Consider the following 21069-nt stretch of genomic DNA (forward strand, 5'->3'; position numbering starts at 1 on the left):
TTACGCTGCTTTTATGTATTTATGAAGATTAATGATTTGCTGATAACTTATAATAATAGCTAGATTTATTTTCCTAATATTAAAAGCAACATTAAATATGTTGTTTAAATTGTTCTTAAGATCATATGCTGAAGGTTTGAAGTGAGGCCATACAGTCTGTAACCACATGAGGGCAGAAAATCCCTCACATCAGTTTCTCAGTCCCCTGTTGATCAAGTGCATCTTTTATATCGTGATCAATATTACTGCTTTATTCCTGAAGAATCCTATTTTCCTCGTGTTGCTCTTGAAAGCAATGAATGACGTCAGATTGATGAAAATGTCTCCATTGATGGATTATTAGCTGCATGATTTCCTATTTCAATGATGATTTCATACTTCATTCACATTTCAGAATGTTTGTTTGCATATTTTAATATTTAAGAATATAATTCATTTTCAATATCATTTTGCAAGCACACAATGTTTAGAATCATCATAGGCCTTTATACTGTTTCACGTACCGTTGCACTTGTGTATACGCTTGAGGGACAATAAAGTTATCTGGTTGAGTGCCAGACACTATACAGAGTCCGTCTTCTATCTTCTGTACATACGTGTGTGTGTGTGTGTGTGTGTGTGTGTGTGTGTGTGTGTGTGTGTGTGTGTGTGTGTGTGTGTGTGTGTGTGTGTGTGTGTGCACAGATATACTGTGAACTTTTGTTCTGTGCTTGAATTTAACACAAACATGATGTCAGCTCCAACAAACACACAGAAATCTGTCTCTCTCATCATCTCAACTCAAACTCCTGATATCATGTGTCTGATAATAAAAGAGGATCAGACCGGGACGATGACCCGTTTGAGAAGCACCGATTACACGTTCACACAGTATAATGATGATGTGTGACACAATGACATTTAATGGAGAGCAAATAGAAACCTTTGCATCCCAAATAGACAGAAATCACACAAATGAGAGTTTGAGAAGAGACGTCAACAGTGTCTCAAACTGATCTCAGATTCGTCTCGTCTGCAATCAGAAGTCAATATTAGTGAAGATCTCGATATGAAGTCATCACGTTCAGTCTCGTGAGCAATAACATGTTCTAGGGATGCTCGCCAATAAATGACTATTTAACACGAGCAATGCAAGTGTGTGAAAATCAAACATCATTATAAATGTGTGATGTTGTGCTTATTTAGTTTAGTGAAATACAAGGGCTTTATATGGTATATATAGCTAGCAAGCACTTTGTTTATCTATTCATTTCTATATATTCTAAGGGTGATGCAGTACAAATCTCTTCAAATCTCTGCAAATGGCAAATAAAAGTCTTTTAAACACTAATGGGCTGTTTATTATCTTAAACTTAACTTAAATATCCTAATTTAACCAAAACCTGGTCCTGGTTTAAGTTAAACAACTACACATTACTGGTGGACATCTTAAGACAAAACAAGAGCGCTGATATAGTTGAAGATAATTCAGAATGAGACGAAGCTTAACCCTGTCTGGGAAACCGCCCCATTAGGATTTAAACACCATCAAATGAAATGTATTTAAAATGGAAAAGGCTTTGATTTGTTGTGATATAATGTCGGGTGGAAGGGAATACAGTACAGCGGAATATGATGATAAACACATGAAACACAAATCGAGAGGTGACGTTTTCATACTTTAATTTAGAAAAGAATATGATGTCACATGTTGAGAGCGATGTCACAGGCAGAAAACATGAACAATTAACAAATGAACAAAAATGAGGATTAACGTTATTTCATTTATTTGACATAAAGAAAAAACCAATTGAAGCGTTTATTCTTGTTTTCTAATACGACAGTAAATTGGGGCAATTTTCATCCGCGTGTATAGGAGCTGATTTTTCCAGCACATCAGCATGAGAACATAAGAACCGACGGGTTCTCAGAACAGGACATTCCCAGAACATCACTGCAGAAGCAATAAATAAACTCTACATTGACATTAGGAAACATAACTGACAGGATTTCATTGATTAAAATACTTCAGAGGATGAATATGATGATGAAGATACGTTCAGTAAGTGCTTTCAGAAAAATGTTGAGTTGATATAAAAATGACAATATAAAACTATAAACATACAGACACGGTTAATTATATGAACATAAAAAAGAATATGACAGATATTGCACAAATGCACAAGTGGCATTTTACACACACACGCACGCACATACAATTTGGTACACAATGATGTCATTAAAAATCTCATTTGTAAGTCGCTTTGGATAAAAGCATCTGATGACTAAATGACTGTAATGTAAATGTAAAAATGACTTTTTTTCAAAGAATTCTCTTGTTGACTGTAAATGAACATTCTGCTCATAGAGGTTTGGAACGAATCAAGGGGGGTGAATAAATATAAATAAAATCACATTTTGTTAACGTTTGTTAATATTTGTAACTTCATGTGTTCAGTTGGTCAGCAACACAAAGTTTGAATGGGTTTAATTCCCAGTGAACACAAATATAGAGATTGAATTCACTTCGTCACTTTGGGATAAAATGTGTCATTTTTGAGTGAAGCAATGAATGAATATCTTGCTCTCTCACACACACACACACACACACACACATACATGAATACATTCACATGTGTAGTATGAATGTACGGTTGTAAAATAACTGAACTCGGTTCAGATTCTGAACTCTAAAACATGTTGAGTTGACAAAAGCGAGCGTCGGGTTAGAGATGAACCGCTTACACGAGCGTCGTCTGAATCAACTCAGCATGTTTGATTTCAGTTCACAGAAAAAAGCTCTGAGGTTTATTCTGAGCCCCAAAGAAACTAAAATGAAAACAACACTAATTTGAGTTTGCGGTTGGACTCCAATTCCTCGAGTGGATCTGAAGCGGACATGAATCACAGCTGTCTTTCCACGCTGATGCTTTCTCAGATTGACTCAGAGGTAGCCTTTTCCCAAAACATCCCAAGAGCTGTGAGAGAGACTGAAGATCGTGAGCAGTGTTTCTCATGGATGAATCAGATGCGGAAAGTTCCTTTGAGCGTTTGAGAGCAAACGCATGCGTCACGGAGACCAGCCGCTGTTTGTCTTTTATTTTGCCTCCTCGAACGAGGAATGCGATGAATTTCCGGTTTGTTCCCCAGGGCTTGTGCTTTGTTTTTCCTGTCGCTGGTATCCAAGGTTCTTGTGTTTTTTCTGGAGGCCTGATGACTTCCGCTGGCCGGTGACTGACTGAGGTGCTGTGAGGTAAAGGAGCCTTATGCCATGCTGCTGGTGGGTGTGCTCTGAGTGCTGCCGATGCTGGCGTTGGCGCTGCTGTTCTCAGATGCTGACGGGTGGGTGGACACCGGCTGGCGTTTGGTCAGACCGCACAGGCATCCGGACAGAGACAGAACTGCACCAGACACAGAGAGAGAGAAGATTACAGCAGCAAATAAACACGTGTGATCATCGTCAGAACAAAGAGTTTACCTGAGAGTTCAGCCGCAGTGGACCTCATGTCCAAACCTCCAGGATGACCTGAAACACACGTGGTTTCATTCACATTATTACTTTAGGAGCTTTTCTGAGCTGAAAACACGAGGAGACGTGAGACGGCGGTCTGTTACTCACCTGTGCGGATTTTAATGAACCATAAAGCCCCCGTGAGAAGAACTCCGATCAGAAATCCTCCGAACGCGATTCCCAGAACGGCCGAGAGTCCAAAGTCAAAACACTGATCTGAAACACACCACAGGTGTCAAACACACAGCGCCTCAGTGTCCAGAAACATGAAATCAAGTCAATGTTTTTCACAACATCACCATTATTTCACGAGGTCTGCCCTTTTTACAACAAGCTATATTTTTATTTTACAAAGATGAACTATAAGAGCATTCTTGCTTTTTCAACTTTAGTCTATCAGGTCACAAAACTTCCAGCTTTAAAAAAAACCCTGAAATAAATCAAGTGGTATACGTGTTAATGCTTTAACAATGTTGTGTGTGATAAGGTCCGAGCACAAGAATGTTTGTGAAAACACTCCCTCAGAAAGACACACTTTTAATCGTTTTATTTGTGTGTCTGAGCTGAGCAAACACAGTCCGGAAACTTCAGGCCCTTCAAACAGGAAAGACGTCCTGAGATCTCACATCCCGTCTGGAGCCGCTGGAAGACCACAACACATTCTGAGGCGTCTGCTGTGATCTCTGGGCATCTCCACCGTCTCTGTCAGATGCTGGTCAGGCCTCGGTCATTGTTTCAGCTGCGTCTCAGACGGACAACAGGAGGAGTCAGTGTCACAATCTAACGGTGAGGACTCATCTGCCCTGCTGAAGAACAACATCTTTTCCTCTTTGTGTGAAGCTGACAATAGTGACCCGTGGTCGGTAGACGGCACATCTGCGACCTCGGACACAATAAATCCCCCCCTGGCTCGTTATTTCTGATTGGGGCCATGAGGTCAGTGAGCAGACCTTCCTAAAAAACACCCCCCACCCCTTCACCCCCGTCCTCCTCGGCATGACCACTGACAGCGTCAGATGAATCTAACGGAACAATGCAAATATTCCACAGATGAAATGGGTGTCAGCTGAATTCTTCCTATCGTCGAATGATGCTGGACGCCGGACGAGAGGAGTGTTTCTAAATTTGACCTCAGGGTTATCAAAGATGTCAGAATGCACTGGACATTCATTCTCTGCGATTGACACACAATAAACCTCAACATCAGCTCAAGACATGTACATCACTCAACAGAATCGGTGTTAGGACGCCATCATGGATGAAAATAAACAAAACCTGTCCGCTCACGCCGATTCACAACAATAAGATTATAATAATGATATATAAGATTAGCGGTGAGATTAAGACTTCTACACATATATGGCTCAAAGACGTTAAGACGTCCCCATCAAGAGAAACTGTGATTTCATGCCCATAGAAAGCACATTAAATGTAACTTTAGGTTTCGCAAATAAATGTTACCTCGAAATGATGTTACCTTGTCATTCAGTGTAATACAATATTTATGTTTAAATTCAGACAACATGCTTATTGACTTCTGATCTCTTTTCTACTCTTTCTCTCAAACAACAACAACAACTTATCTCTGTATACTGTGGTAGTCTATGAGACACGTTTTACTGCGTTTCTGCTTTTTGTTGCCTTAATGTTGTTCCAATTGCTTCTATTGTTTACCTCATTTGTAAGTCGCTTTGGACAAAAGCGACTGCTAAATGTAAAATATAAATGTTATTCTGACTTATAAACACTTTATTGTGTTTTACATGAGTAAAAACTCTCATTGACAGATGGGCAAAGCCTAGGATAGTGGCAAATAAAAAAATGACAACTAATTATCATTTGGGGGGAAAGTAAATTAATCTTTTAATATGTCATGAAATGTGTTTTGTTGTAAATATGTCTAACTAGATTTTAGTGGCCATCCTGTAATGTATTGTTTTGCTCAGAAAAACTAAAATGCAAATTAAATTAAACTGAAAATGTTTTCTTTCTTTTTGAACAACATCAATTTAAAGCAGTATTAAAACACATGTGAGCACTGAACTCACTTGGGCTGGGTGTATGAGATCTGATGACCTGCATGTTCCTCTTCACCTGCATTTCATTAAAACAATGCTGAAAAACACAACACACCAGAATCAAGGACGAGTTTATCAATCAAATGTAAGTGAAGATGTTTCTGTGAAACAAACCTTGTCCTTGCAGAGGCTGACAGCACACTCCAGATCCCACGAGCTGGACGGCAGGTCCTGAAGAGGCTCTAGAGAGAAACTGAGTCTCTTTGGACAGCCTGGGAGGGAACAGGGGTCTTCTTTGAAGGGCATAATCTTTACCACCGTCACAGAGCGAACCCAACATCTGCTGACACTCAAACTGAAAGAGATCTCTCCTAACTGCTGACTGGAGATCTGATTCAAGAAGACCACCAACAGAGAGACACAGGTCTTATTATTATTATTGTTTGTGCTCGTATAACACTAAAGGAACTGTTCAACCAACAACTTTCTTCACACCTTGATCATAAGATATAACAACACTGAAGATGTGCTTTTCTAGCGTTCTCTATCAACTGCAAACATTTTTATTCGCCACGCAGACTTTCCTTGTTTATTCTCGTGAATGTTTGCATTCCTCCACATGCGTGTGCGAGCGCGATGCTTTCACAGCTGGCGGATTACACCACTGACACCCGGATTGGTTTATTATTATTATCATCTGGGATTACTGGGAACAGAGCAAACCTCTCCCATGAGCTTGCAGCATATCAAATGCCCCACCAGAGAAAGCAACGTTCTGGATCACTACTACACAACTCCAACAGCGGTTCATCTTCTTCAGACCTACAGACAGAAGCATACATCTGCCAAGCCTGTACGATTCCAGAGTGAAAAACAGGGCTAGAGAAATCATCATGACTCCACCACACACCCTGCACACAAACTTCTTGAACTGTTGTCCTCTGGCCGGCGCTTCAGAGCACCAAACACCAGGACGTCCAGACACAGAAGCAGCTTCTTCCCCCGGCCATCTCCCTCATAAACAGATAACTGCTCCTTAAGAGCCATGTTCCACTTCACTGCTCCTACAGTGTGTGCACTATAGTCCCTTCTTATATGTACATTGTATTTCTACATGTATATTACACTACCTCTATTTACAACATTCTCCATTTGCACAAGTGTACATACATTCTGTTAATGTGTATATTCTACTATATACCACTGTAGCGCGGTTCGCGTTTGTAATGAGGAAGAGGACGAGGGTTGCGAGTCCGACAACGGAGCTTTATTAAATGAAACAAAAATAAACACACTCTGGGTGGTCAACAGAAAATAACTGGGTGGCGAATTCTCTCGCACACCACGAACGGTCTCCGCACAGGTAGCACGCCAGCTCAGTTTCCGTGCTCAGTCCGCGGCTCTCTCACCACCCGTCTGTCGGCCGGCTCCTTTTATTGATCTCCGCGCCCTTACTGGAATTGGATACAGGTGTTGATCATTTGCACATGCTCCATTTACTCACCGCTCGTCTCCCGGCTCTCTCTCCTGCCGCAGACCTCGCTAAACCACGCCCCCCTCGCCACATACCCCCACCGCCCTTCTCAGGCCGGGGAGCCATCCGGCCTGCAGCCCCCCCCCCCCCCATTCCTGGAGAGGAAGTCGGCCACAGCCATCCGTGCACCCGGCCTGTGGATCACCTGAAATTTAAAAGGCTGTAAGGCCAGATACCACCGGGTGATCCGAGCGTTGGTATCTTTCATGCGGTGGAGCCACTGCAGAGGAGCGTGGTCCGAACAGAGGGTGAATTCCCGGCCCAGGAGATAGTATCTCAGGGTGAGAATGGCCCATCGGATGGCTAAACACTCCTTTTCTATGGTGCTGTACTTAGTCTCTCTCTTGGAGAGCTTACGACTAATGTACAGCACTGGCCGCTCTTCACCCCCCACCTCCTGGGCCAGGACGGCACCCAGCCCCCTGTCCGACGCGTCAGTCTGTAACAGAAAAGGGAGAGAAAAGTCAGGAGAGTGTAAGAGCGGCCCGCCACACAGGGCAGCCTTCACTTGGGTAAACGCCTGCTGGCACTGCTCCGTCCACTGGACGGTATCTGGTGCGTCCTTTTTAGTGAGATCAGTCAGCGGGCTGGTGAGTGCCGAATAGTTAGGTACAAAGCGCCTGTAATATCCCGCCAGCCCCAGGAACTGTCTTACCTCCTTTTTGGTCTTGGGTCTCGGACATGTCGCAACGGCTGCGGTCTTATTAATTTGGGGCCGCACCTGCCCGTGACCCAAGTGGAAACCCAGATACCTAACTTCCACACGCCCAACCGCACACTTCTTCGGGTTGGCCGTGAGACCCGCCGCCCTCAGCTCCCCCAGGACCGCCCTCAAGTGTTGGATATGCCGCTGCCAATCATTACTGTAAATGATAATGTCATCTAAGTAAGCAGCGGCATATGCCATATGGGGACGGAGTATGCGATCCATAAGGCGCTGGAAGGTGGCCGGTGCTCCGAACAAGCCGAATGGAAGGGTAGCGAATTGGTGCAATCCGAACGGCGTTGTGAAAGCAGTTTTCTCTTTGGATAACGGTGATAGGGGGATCTGCCAGTATCCCTTTGTTAAATCCAGTGTCGAATAAAAGCGAGCTGTGCCTAGCCGATCAAGCAACTCGTCGATCCGAGGCATTGGATAGGCGTCGAACTTCGACACCGCATTCACCTTGCGGTAATCCACACAGAACCTGACCGAACCGTCGGTCTTGGGCACCAAGACTATCGGGCTCGCCCAGTCACTGCTGGATTCTTCTATTACCCCCATTTCAAGCATCGATTCTAATTCTTTCTGAACTACATTTTTTTTGTGTTCAGGTAGCCGATACGGCCGGCTGCGAACTACCACGCCCGGTGCAGTCTCAATATGGTGCTGTATGAGGTTTGTACGACCAGGTAGGGGCGAGAACACATCCGTAAACTCTGCCTGCAACTTGGCTACATCCGTGAGCTGGGAGGGTGAGAGATGATCTCCCCCAGGAGCCAGAGCGAGTGATTGTGACTTGATATTCGCCTCTGGACCGAGATCATCTTCCCCTGTTATTACCGTCGCCAGCATCACAGACCCCCCCTCCTGCCATTTTTTAAGGAGGTTGAGGTGGTAAATCTGACGTGAACCGCTCCTATCTGTTCGTATTACCTCATAATCGAGATCCCCAACTTGCCGTGTGACCTCGAACGGTCCTTGCCACTTTGCAAGTAATTTGGAACTTGACGTGGGGAGCAATACAAGCACTTTCTCTCCCGGTGCAAATTTCCGTAATTTGGTACCCCTGTTATATAGCCGGCTTTGTTTGTCCTGAGCCTGTAACAAATTCTCCATCGATAGCCGCCCCAGTGTGTGGAGTTTTGTTCGCAGGTCCAGGACATATTGAATTTCATTTTTAGCGCTAGAGGGTCCGTCCTCCCAAGTCTCTCTTAGGACATCCAAAACCCCTCGGGGCTGTCGTCCAAAGAGAAGCTCGAAGGGGGAAAACCCCGTGGAGGCTTGAGGGACCTCTCGTACAGCGAATAAGAGGGGTCCCAACCACTTATCCCAATTTTTGGCGTCTTCGTGAACGAACTTACGAATCATGGTTTTCAAAGTGCGATTAAAGCGTTCGACCAGACCGTCCGTTTGTGGGTGAAAGACGCTGGTACGAATCGATTTAATGCCCAGTAATTCATAAAGTTCGCGAATTGTTCGTGACATAAACGCCGTGCCTTGGTCCGTGAGGATCTCACGGGGGATCCCCACGCGGGAGATGATGCTAAACAGTGCCTCTGCCACGCTCTTAGCGGAGATGCTATGGAGGGGCACTGCTTCGGGATATCGGGTTGCATAATCCACCAGAACTAATGCAAATCGATGTCCTCTCGATGATCGCTCTAATGGCCCGATGAGGTCCATACCAATTCTATCGAAGGGGACCTGCATTAAGGGTAATGGGCGCAATGGCGCTTTTGGGGAGGCCGGTGGATTAACCAGCTGACATTCACGACACGCTGCGCACCACCTGCGCACGTTCTCGTGAATGCCCGGCCAAAAGAACCGGGTCATTAGGCGATTTAGTGTCGATGCTTGCCCTAAATGTCCCGCCATTGGATTACAATGAGCCGCCTGAAAAAGCATTTCCCGGCGGCTTTGTGGTACTAACAATTGGGTTGTATCTGCCTTTGTTTGAGCATCTTGGGTTACTCGATACAACCGGTCTTTTACGATCGAAAAGTAGGGATACGATAGCGGACGTGCGGGTTGGAGAGGCTGACCATCAATACTCTGAACCTGCTCAAATGCAAACTTGAGAGTCTCATCTCGGGACTGCTCCAGGGGAAAGTCATCGCGATCGGATAGACTTAGCCTCCCAATCGCGCTTGTTTCCCCCGACGCAGCCGCCTGCGGTTCAGGTTCAGCCTCCCCGACCCGCACGAGAGCTCCGTCCCCCCGCTTCTCAATCTCCCAAGCGACACCCGTACATAAATACCCCAATAATTCCTTAAAATTAGCCCAATTCGTCCCCAGGATCAGCGGGTGTCGGAGGTGCGGATTAACTGCCACCTCCACACTATGCTTTTGTCCCCTGAAAAAAATGACAGCGGGCACCAAAGGGTATTTCGCCACGTCCCCATGCACACACCGTACCCGAACCTTGCGGCTATTATCCAATGCCTCTGATCGAACCAGGCTTTGGTGGATCGAGGTTTGGTTACAGCCTGAATCCACCAACGCCAGGTATGTACCCCCTCCTATACTCACAGGTATTTGGTACTCGCCGGCTTGACCGGGGGCAGCCTGCGGCGCATCAGGGACCCGGATCATTGTGCCTATTTCCATGACTGGGCAACGATCGACAGAATGCTCCGGGTCCCCGCAACGCCAGCAGGCCGGCCCAGGCGTCCCCGCCATCCGGGTGGCAGGAAACGGAGCACGTGCCGGGCGCGGAGAGAGCGATGGTCCCACTGCATCATGGAACCCCCGGGCCTGGGCTCGTGGACCCGTGCCATAATCCGGGGGATTCCCAAATCTTGTCCTGGGCATTGGACGAGGCGGCCCAGGAGGACGGGACCTGGGGAAAGGGAAAGGGCGAGAAGAAGAGAGAGAGGGAGAGGGGGTTAAAGCCTCCGACGAGGCGGGAGAGGTCGTCGGCAGGGACTCGCCCACCCCGGGGCACACCACCATCTGATCCTCAGCCAACTGTATAGCAGCGTCCAGCGACGTCGGGCGGTGGCACTGAACCCACTCGGCCGTCTTCCGGGGCAGCCGTGCGATAAACTGCTCCAGTACCACACGATCGATAATGTCCTCAACGCCGCCGTCCCCTGCCAGTAGCCATTTGCGGCAGGAATCCCGGAGCTGGTGGGCCATCACGAAGGGCCGGCCGCTTTCGCCAAACCTCAGCGATCGAAACCGCTGGCGGTGTTCCTCCGGGCTGCGTCCGACCCGCTGGAGGATGGCCTTCTTGAGGTCGTCAAAGACCAGGAGATTCTGCACCGGCAGTGATCGTGCAGCCAGCTGCGCTTCCCCCGTGAGTAACGGAAGTAGCCTCATTGCCCAGTCCTGCCGGGGCCACGCGGAGCTTGCTGCAGAGGTCTCGAAGAGTTCGAGAAATGCCTCCGGATCATCCTGAGGTCCCATCTTGGACATTGACAGAAGGGTTGCGGGGGAGGGAGGCGCTGCTGTGGCTGCGTGGCCCCCCTGGTCCATCCAGCTGCGGAACCTCTCGCGGTCCTCTTGCTGGGCTTGCAAGACCGCTTGGAAGCAGCGCTCGTTATCAGACCGCAGATCTATTAAAGCCTGATGCTGCTCGCGGTGGAGGAGCGCGAGTGACGCAATGACGTCCGCAAACGGCGTACCGGTTGACGACTGCATAGCGGTGGTTGCCTCCTGCTTCCTCCCGGGTTTCGGCACCAGTGTAGCGCGGTTCGCGTTTGTAATGAGGAAGAGGACGAGGGTTGCGAGTCCGACAACGGAGCTTTATTAAATGAAACAAAAATAAACACACTCTGGGTGGTCAACAGAAAATAACTGGGTGGCGAATTCTCTCGCACACCACGAACGGTCTCCGCACAGGTAGCACGCCAGCTCAGTTTCCGTGCTCAGTCCGCGGCTCTCTCACCACCCGTCTGTCGGCCGGCTCCTTTTATTGATCTCCGCGCCCTTACTGGAATTGGATACAGGTGTTGATCATTTGCACATGCTCCATTTACTCACCGCTCGTCTCCCGGCTCTCTCTCCTGCCGCAGACCTCGCTAAACCACGCCCCCCTCGCCACAACCACCCTGTACATTATCCCCCATTTTCTGTACAATAGTCTTTTATTTTATATATGCATATATTTTTTAGACTGTTACTCTTATTATATTTGTATTGTCATTGTGTTGAATGTCTGTACTAGAAGCTTCCAACAGCACAGAAAATTCCTTGCGTGTGCAAGCACACTTTGTAATAAAGCTCTTCTGATCTGATCAACCCGACAGCTGTAATATACTGCAATTTACTATAGTAAACACTAAAGTATACTATATGTTTTATGTGATGTGATACACATGTGTTATTGACTATTGTTTTAAATAAATAGAGAAGTTTAATACAGTACCATTATCATTGTGTTGTTTATTTATTATTTTCATTACATAAGATTCATATTTAATGAATATGTGTTTTTCGATCTTTAAATATTTACCCCCTCGTGTACGTCTTTTTACGATCTGTTCTCAGTAGCCGGGTTTCCATTCAAAGTGCTTATGTGCAAAATTGGATTATCGCATAAAACATTTGTGAATAAGCACCGCACAAACGCTGCCTCTGACGTCTGTGCTGGATGATCTTTGCAACCACAATGCTGCAGTTCTTTTGGGGTTTTACTTAAAAAAGCAGCAGTCAACCATTTCTTGTCAAATGTGAACACAGCCTTAAAGGTGCAGAAGCAGTCATGACAGTTGAATGTTGATGTGTATGTGAAGTGATGGTGTTGTACCTCTGCGTAAAGTCTCTTGTCAATCTCAACTTTACTGCTGTCATCCAGAGGAGATCTGTAGTCTGGAGAAGAGAACAACTGCATCTCGATAGGAACGGATGAAGAACCGGGTGATGACGTGCTCAGCTCTTCTTCCATTGGCTCCACATCTAAACACAGAGATTCTTTTCAAATCAAGATCAAATGAAAGTGAAACTCCAGCGAGAGAATGTGAGTGTGGATCACCTGTAGATGTGCTGTTGGTCTTGATCCACACTTGTACGGCCGCGACGCTGAGATGAATCACCGTGTAACTGCTGATGGATGTTGTGCTAAAGTATGAGAAGGCCTCCTGTATGAGATCATCATGATCTGACAGATTTCTGCGAGGTGACACCTTGAAGTTCTTCAACATCACCACGTTATTAGACTGAAACACACACACACACACACACACATCACAACGTGACATCATCCCTGAATCTGTGTGTTATATTCCCGCCAGCTCTTTCTCACCATTAACTTCACGTCTTGATCGGTGTGGATCTTCCACTCGGTGTCTGGTGGACCTCTCAGGACGATCTTACATGCTGATGGTAAATTCACAGACACTTGTCTAGAACAAAACACATGCACACAGATATTGGTTAAAAAGGTTTTCTTTACAAAGAACTATTTCTTTCCTTCGCATTATGCAGCATACATTCATAGACGGCAAAAATATATACATCCCATTTATTTCACATCAATAAAACATGGAATTTTCCTTAAAATGAGAAACAAAAATGTTTGCTAATTGGGGAAAGAAAATGTGTAATAATCTTTTACATTTACATTTATGCATTTGGCAGATGCTTTTACCCAAAGTGACTTACATTGCATTATCCTTTACATTTATACACAGATATCTGCAATCCCCTGAGATCCAACACACAACCTTGTGTTGTTAACGCTCTTACCGCTGAGATACAGGAAAGCTTTTACATTGTAATTCATTTGTATAAATATTTGTCATTATTGTGTCATCTTGAGTTCCTCCATGACACAATGTCAGAAATGTAAAAGGAGTCACAAATGAACCCGACATTAAAGTGTGAGATGTACCTTATGATGACATCATCAGGAATCTTAATAATGTGAAGTTCTTCTCCAGGATGTGTTGTGTGACAGGATTTCAGATGACTGGATGACACGCGCTCTTCCAGATCAATGAAGAGTTTCTCTGATGGCACTTCAGGCTGAAGATCGCAGTGAGATGCAAGTCCTCTTCCTGAACGACATTCACATATTTAACATTAGAATTCATTTGACAGAGGATGAATCATGACTCTCATTGTGATGATGACCTGTGTGTGATGTCACCTTTAGTTCCTGTCAAAGCGATGCTTTTAGGATCTCGTGTTGAGGTGAAGGACGTAACGCCACCGAACTCTTTTCTCGCCCATTTCACCAGCTCAGAGTCCACACCTGTGAACTGAGCGGTTCGTGTCTGAACGGCCTCTCTAATGGTCGGCTGGAAAAACCGGATTGAAGTTCCATTCGTCACCTGTGAAACATACATTACAGAAAACAGATCAACAATCGACAGAAAAATGACAATAATACAAAACATCAGAATAATAGAGACAGAAAACATTAGAAAGTAGGATAACCTGGATCATGTTTATGACGCGATTGCGGAGGTGCGTTGTCAAATACATCGCATTGCACATGCTTGAAGTGTTCAGGATTATGGGTAATCAGAGCCGGACAGTAACGGAGTACATTTACTCGAGTACAGTACTTAAGTACAATTTTGAGGGATCTGTACTTTACTTGAGTATAATTTTTGGGGAGTACTCATGACTTTACTCAAGTACATTTGAGAGGCAAATATTGTACTCTTTACTCCGCTACATTTCTATCCATAACCGTAAGTACACGTTACTTCTAAAAAGGAAAAAGAAAAATCTCGGAAACCACCAATTTGTTTTTTCCCTCTCAAACGTGATTGGATTGTGCAGGCGCCACTTATTGGGCGAGCCTATCAGCAACAATCACCCAGACCTCAGAGCTCTATCATTTGCTGTACACAGCTGTCAATCATCTCACGTCTGCATGACACGTCCTGTGTACACTTCCTCATTCAGGACATCCGCGATGAAGCTAAAGTAACATTTCTTCAACAAGAAGCTAATAAATGCACGATTGAAGAATATGTGTTTTGTGTGTATTTTTATACGAATAAAGAATAAAGGTAAGGGAAGAGTAGCCAATAGCGTCATATAAAATGGTAAATATAACATGAAATGAACTTGAAAACATCGCGACCGGTCAGCTGATTTTCTTTAATCATTATTATTTTCTCTTCTTTGCTCTATGCTGCGTGTATAACACGGTCAGGTTCAGAGGTGTGTCAGAACATTGCTATATCGCCTTCTTTGCTGGTTTAGGTTTATTGATTTCAGGGGCGGCGTTTGTGTATGGCCCTAGCGTTCAGAAAACATTGTTGAAACAAAGTACGTGTGCGTAATGAGACTCATTATAGATAATTCAACTACTTTACACTGATGTGTACATGTAGCATAGGCGTCGGAAGCATGTGTATTTGAGAATGTATAAACACCGTTAATTCACATAGCGTCATTGACGTATAGTCGGTAAGACCGAAGATATGTAGTTTTGACGTGACATCATCGTAATGTTGGTTCAAAGCTCTTTTTGGCTAAACTCGTTTGTCTGCATTTTCCACATTTAAGATCATATACAGGCATTTATTTTCAATAAAATAAAGAAACTGTCTACAAAATGCCTAACAGTGGTTTTGGAATCAAGTGTGAGGTTATGGGTAGTGGGGATGGTCTTTATTTTCCCAATTAGTTGGCATCCATTTAATAATTTTAATAAATCGAATAATTTACACTATTGTTATTGTATTTCATTCATAATGTACAACGCTATCTGTGAAAAATTAAAAATATATATTGTACGGAAAGACTTTGTAGTGCAGTCGCAGTTTAGGCTATTATGTATTTTGCGATTTGCCACTAGCTATGCCAGGATTAGCTTAAAAATGAAAAGAATCAAGGCTTAACAACCCTGCGACAAGACATGTTTTATATTTAATCTTGTTTGCTGAATCTGATCAATGGTTGGTTTATATTTTAGTCTCATAGTCGATTAACGTAGTCGTTGGTGGTGGTTATGACAACATCTGGCTGTGGGTTATTTTTTACTACTTTAAGTTTTGTGGTTACATATATGTGGTATCATTTGGTTTCATTGTGGTTCGTTTTTGTATGGTCTGAGGAAATTTCGCCATACCCTAGGTTTTGATGAAACGCCACTACTGATTGATGAAAAAACTGAGAAACTCACATGTACACACAATTGTTAGCTGAATTGTATTTTCTAATATTACTCATTAATGTAAGCCGAGTATTTGCTTTGATGTTCTTGAGTATGCGGTGTGTTGTTTAAAACTGTTCGGTTCAAATGTGGGTGCAAAAAATCCATTAAAACTCTAGCAGAGGTGAAAAGAATAAAGCATGGTAAAAAGATTAAAATTACTTTATTTTACTTTAAATTCCTTTAACATTCTCCAAGGTATTAACATTAACATTTTTCATAACTCCATGTAGGACGTTTCTGTACATAAAAGTAAGCACTGTGGCAGTAGTAATGCAATATTTAGAAAATGTACTCTTGTACTCTTGATACTCAAGTACTTTTAAAAACATGTACTTCAGTACTTTTACTTAAGTACACATCTGACTGTAGTACTTTTACTTGTACTTGAGTAAAATTTAGCAAGGGGTTTCTGTACTTTTACTCAAGTAATGAACCTGTGTACTCTGTCCGCCTCTGTGGGTAATGTAGTATCTCATTAAGACGTCATGTAATGTTCATGTTACATCAAGAAATTCGCATCATCATAATTGATTAAGAGACATAGAACGAATGACGTATTTTAGTGAGGTTGCGGTAATGCTTAGGCAAACTATGGCAATAAAACTGTACTTTTCAGGAGCTAAAAAGCAGAAGAAGAAAAGCAAGCTCAAAATAAAGATGTGTTCAGCTTTACACTGTGTAATGTGTGCGCTAATTAAACAAAAGTAGAACATCGCACATGAACACATGAAAAAATTATATGATCATTCACTAAAGTAAACTGTGGTTAAATTCATGGTTAAAATGGACTATACACTTATATTTGTTTAAATCTGTTTATATTTTTGTATTTATACATACTGTAGTTCTGTTACAGTTGTTGAACTACTTCTACACCTAAATTCATAAATTGTCATTTTTGTGTGTTTTATTTTCAATTGTCAAATTGAGGTCGTATTTTTACACCAGTGGGGCCCATTTTCATGGTGTTGTCTAGGGCCCCACAACCCCACGAGCCGGCCCTGTTGATAAGTACACATCTCCCCTTCAAAACACAACGGCAGCGGCCGCAGATCAACTTTCACCTCCTCACAAACATTTATTCTCTTTATTTCCAGTGCGCATCATTCTTACACTGTTAAGTGTGTTCGTAACCAAAACAAACAGGTAACAGTCTCTCAGAACATGACTGTACACGTGCTGCTGAAGTTTGTGTTTATGACCAGAACACATTAAAACACATGCAGTGAAGGACGTGAGCATGATGTTATATACTCACATAGATGTGAAGTGTTGGATTATCAGAGATCAGAACAGTGATTGCCTGTGAGCCGCTGGACGTCAGAATCAACACTGATGACTTCACCAAACTTACATTCAGTATGAGCATTGGATCCTCCTGTGAAAAAGACTGAAAAACACAACTTCATAACTCATGTGTTTCAAACAGGTGCTCTGATGTTATATAGTTCAAGTGCATTATATGGAGAAGAACCAGCTTTCCTCAAAAGAATCTATTAGTAGAAGAAATAAACACACAGATGGCTTGTATGACATGCGGGTGAATGAATTATCATGACATTAACATTTTAAACTGAACAATTACTGTAAGTTCATTTTTTATAAGTGCGTGTGGTTGTAATGTTATGTGAGGGTTGTTGTGGTCTCAGTGGAAGTCAATCCCACACAATGAGATTCAAGCATCAGAAATTCCCACGAGCACTTTTCCTGTGGTTAGCAAACATAGAAATGCAGCACAAAAACAAGATCATCGCTCTGACAGAAAACATACACTCATTTACAACGGTAAAAACACACGGATCCATAAACATTCTGCTAAATCCAGATGATTTGACAATTCACAATCTACAGTGTCATGTAGCACTACATTTATTTATTTATTAAAACAAACAAACAAACACATGAGGCCTCCAGAAGGGGGATTTGAACAATCTTTGTATTGTTTACCGTGTCTGCTCTTCAAAACACACTGAATGATTCGGTGTATATAAGATTTATCAAATATTGTATAAACATCTGAGAACAGGATGAAATTTGTGTTCACGCCGCTTTAGAGTGATTTTCATGTCAATTGTGAGAAAACGTTTCCATCTGGAGTCCATCAGAGGACGGAGCCAAACCTCCCAAACACAACATCAACATTCACTCCCGACTACACAAAACAAATCATGACAAGCGCTCTCTGGAGACTCACATCAAATCCATCACGTCAAGATGAAAACAATCCAGACATACAGTATCTGACACAAGAGCTTTAACAATCAGTGTCATGACGTCAATCTGAACATTCAACTGAAACAACTACAGAAATATCATAAAGAGACTTGAGGTCATACAGTAGTTATTAGTGCTGTATGTGAACGAGGACAGACGCTGAACTACAGCGGTCACATGAATGAACTCTCACAACACACAACTGATGTACTGCTTTACTGTCAATGTGTGTGCATGTGTGTGCTTGATTGTGTCTGTGTGTGTCTGTGTGTGTGCATGTATGTGTGTGCATGTATGTGTGTGCATGTATGTGTGTGTGCGCATGTATGTGTGTGCATGTATGTGTGTGCATGTGTGTGCTTGATTGTGTCTGTGTGTGTGCATGTGTGTGCATGTGTGTGCTTGATTGTGTCTGTGTGTGTGCATGTGTGTGCTTGATTGTGTCTGTGTGTGCGCATGTGTGTGCTTGATTGTGTCTGTGTGTGTGCATGTGTGTGCTTGATTGTGTCTGTGTGTGTGTGTGCATGTGTGTGCATGTGTGTGCTTGATTGTGTCTGTGTGTGTGTGTGTGTGTGTGCATGTGTGTGCAAGTGTGTGCTTGATTGTGTCTGTGTGTGTGCATGTGTGTGCATGTGTGTGCATGTGTGTGCATGTGTGTGCTTGATTGTGTCTGTGTGTGTGCATGTGTGTGCTTGATTGTGTCTGTGTGTGTGCATGTGTGTGCATGTGTGTGCTTGATTGTGTCTGTGTGTGTGCATGTGTGTGCATGTGTGTGCTTTATTGTGTCTGTGTGTGTGCATGTGTGTGCATGTGTGTGCTTGATTGTGTCTGTGTGTGTGCATGTGTGTGCATGTGTGTGCTTTATTGTGTCTGTGTGTGTGCATGTGTGTGCATGTGTGTGCTTGATTGTGTCTGTGTGTGTGCATGTGTGTGCATGTGTGTGCTTGATTGTGTCTGTGTGTGTGCATGTGTGTGCATGCATGTCTATGTGTGTGCATGTATGTGTGTGCATGTATGTGTGTGCATGTATGTGTGTGTGCATGTATGTGTGTGTGCATGTATGTGTGTGTGCAGGTATGTGTGTGTGCAGGTATGTGTGTGTGCAGGTATGTGTGTGTTTGATTGTGTCTGCGTGAGCATGTGTGTGCACATGTGTGCTTGTATGTGCGTGCGTGCGTGCACATGTGTGCTTGTGTGTGCGTGCGTGTGTGTGTGCTTGTGAGCTTGTGCGTGTGTGCTTGTGTGTGCGTGCGTGTGTGCCTGTGTGTGTGTGAGCTTGTGTGTGCGTGCGTGTGTGCACATGTGTGCTTGTGTGTGCGTGCGTGTGTGTGCGTGTGCTTGTGAGCTTGTGCGTGTGTGCTTGTGTGTGCGTGCGTGTGTGCCTGTGTGTGTGTGAGCTTGTGTGTGCGTGCGTGTGTGCTTTTGTGTGAGTGAGCTTGTGTGTACACATGTGTGCTTGTGTATGCGTGCGTGTGTGCTTGTGTGTGCGTGCGTGTGTGCTTGTGTGTGCGTGCGTGTGTGCTTGTGTGTGCAGATGTGTGCTTGTGTGTGCAGATGTGTGCTTGTGTGTGCGTGCGTGTGTGCTTTTGTGTGAGTGAGCTTGTGTGTGCACATGTGTGCTTGTGTGTGCTTGTGTGTGCGTGAGCTTGTGCGTGAGCTTGTGTGTGCACATGTGTGTGTGCGTGTGTGCTTGCGTGTGTGCTTGTGTGTGCGTGAGCTTGTGTGTGCTTGTGTGTGCGTGCGTGTGCTTGTGTGTGCGTGTGCTTGTGTGTGCATGAGCTTGTGTGTGCACATGTGTGTGTGCGTGTGTGCTTGCGTGTGTGCTTGTGTGTGCGTGAGCTTGTGTGTGCTTGTGTGTGCGTGCGTGTGCTTGTGTGTGCGTGTGCTTGTGTGTGCATGAGCTTGTGTGTGCGTGTGTGTGCGTGTGTGCGTGCGTGCGTGTGCTTGTGTGTGCGTGCACGTGTGCGTGAGTGTGTGTGCGTGCGTGCACATGTGTGCTTGTGTGTCATTAACATTTATGCATTTGGCAGATGCTTTTATCCAGAGTGACTTACATTGCATTATCCTTTACATTTATACACAGGTATCTGCAATCCTCTGAGATCCAACACACAAGTGTTGTTAACGCAACGGTCTTACCACTGAGATACAGGAAAGCTGTGCTTGTGTGTGCGTGTTAGTGTGTGCACGTTTATTTGTGTGTGTGCGCATGTATGTGCGCGTTAGTGTGATACAAAAGTGTAGATTTCTGAGGTGAAATCATGTGGATTTGAGTAAATGTGATGAGAAATGTTTGAGTTGATATTGAGATCTTCAATAATATTGACTGGCAGACTTGATGAATCTGAATGTGAATGAGAAATAAGATAAAGAAATCCGATTGTCACTCATCATGTGAACGTGTGTGTGGTGTTTTTTGGAGTTTGAGGGTTTGTTGAGTAGTTGTGTTTCCGGGTCTGGTGTCTAAATTTAAGATGTAAAGTGTGTGTTGAAGGAAAGAATCTGCTCATGTTGGCATTAAACCCGTCTGGTGTTAACAGAAACACAGGGTCGCTCGCTCATCACTGTCCAGTTGACTTCATGTGGGTCAAACAATGTTCACCGCACCGCCTGATCACTCGGCCCTTGCTATTTCTGTTCCTGTACTTTCAAGATACAATTGTTTTCCTTTTGCTCATTTTTTCTCAACAGCACTTTTTTGGGGGTCTTTGCTGATGCATAACAGCTTCCCGTTATTCTTTGGCTCTCTGCTTAACCCCGGACGGCTCCAGTAGTCCAGACTCGGCTCTTAGCCAACATACCAGGAACATGGCCAGAGGATGACATCAATGAACACACCAAACCCCGCCCACAGCAACACAACTCACTTCAACACATCACACGCACGCGTTCCTCAAAAGCATGAAAGAAATCAAAGCTCTTATCCACACTGAAGTCCTGTTTACAGCAAAGACCAAACCTATGAAATTCATAATCATGAGTGATGTGATG

At 44.1% G+C, this 21069-nt stretch overlaps 1 protein-coding gene across 1 annotated transcript in view; it reads right to left on the reverse strand.

The window, feature by feature from the left end:
• Nucleotides 1-1638: 1638 nt before the first annotated feature.
• Nucleotides 1639-21069, reverse strand: part of eng (endoglin) — a 29574-nt gene continuing 10143 nt past the window's right edge. The window contains exons 4-14 of the mRNA XM_079487070.1: nucleotides 17123-17254; nucleotides 13837-14020; nucleotides 13579-13744; nucleotides 12991-13090; nucleotides 12721-12904; nucleotides 12496-12644; nucleotides 5683-5898; nucleotides 5539-5605; nucleotides 3599-3706; nucleotides 3458-3505; nucleotides 1639-3380 (exon numbers count right to left, since the gene is read on the reverse strand). Of these exons, the coding sequence (XP_079343196.1) occupies nucleotides 3244-3380; nucleotides 3458-3505; nucleotides 3599-3706; nucleotides 5539-5605; nucleotides 5683-5898; nucleotides 12496-12644; nucleotides 12721-12904; nucleotides 12991-13090; nucleotides 13579-13744; nucleotides 13837-14020; nucleotides 17123-17254 (1491 nt within the window). The 3' untranslated portion in view covers nucleotides 1639-3243. The remainder of the gene's footprint in view (nucleotides 3381-3457; nucleotides 3506-3598; nucleotides 3707-5538; nucleotides 5606-5682; nucleotides 5899-12495; nucleotides 12645-12720; nucleotides 12905-12990; nucleotides 13091-13578; nucleotides 13745-13836; nucleotides 14021-17122; nucleotides 17255-21069) is intronic.

Source organism: Barbatula barbatula (genome assembly GCF_947034865.1).
Source record: "Barbatula barbatula genome assembly, chromosome: 2".
NCBI classification, from domain to species: Eukaryota; Metazoa; Chordata; class Actinopteri; order Cypriniformes; family Nemacheilidae; genus Barbatula; species Barbatula barbatula.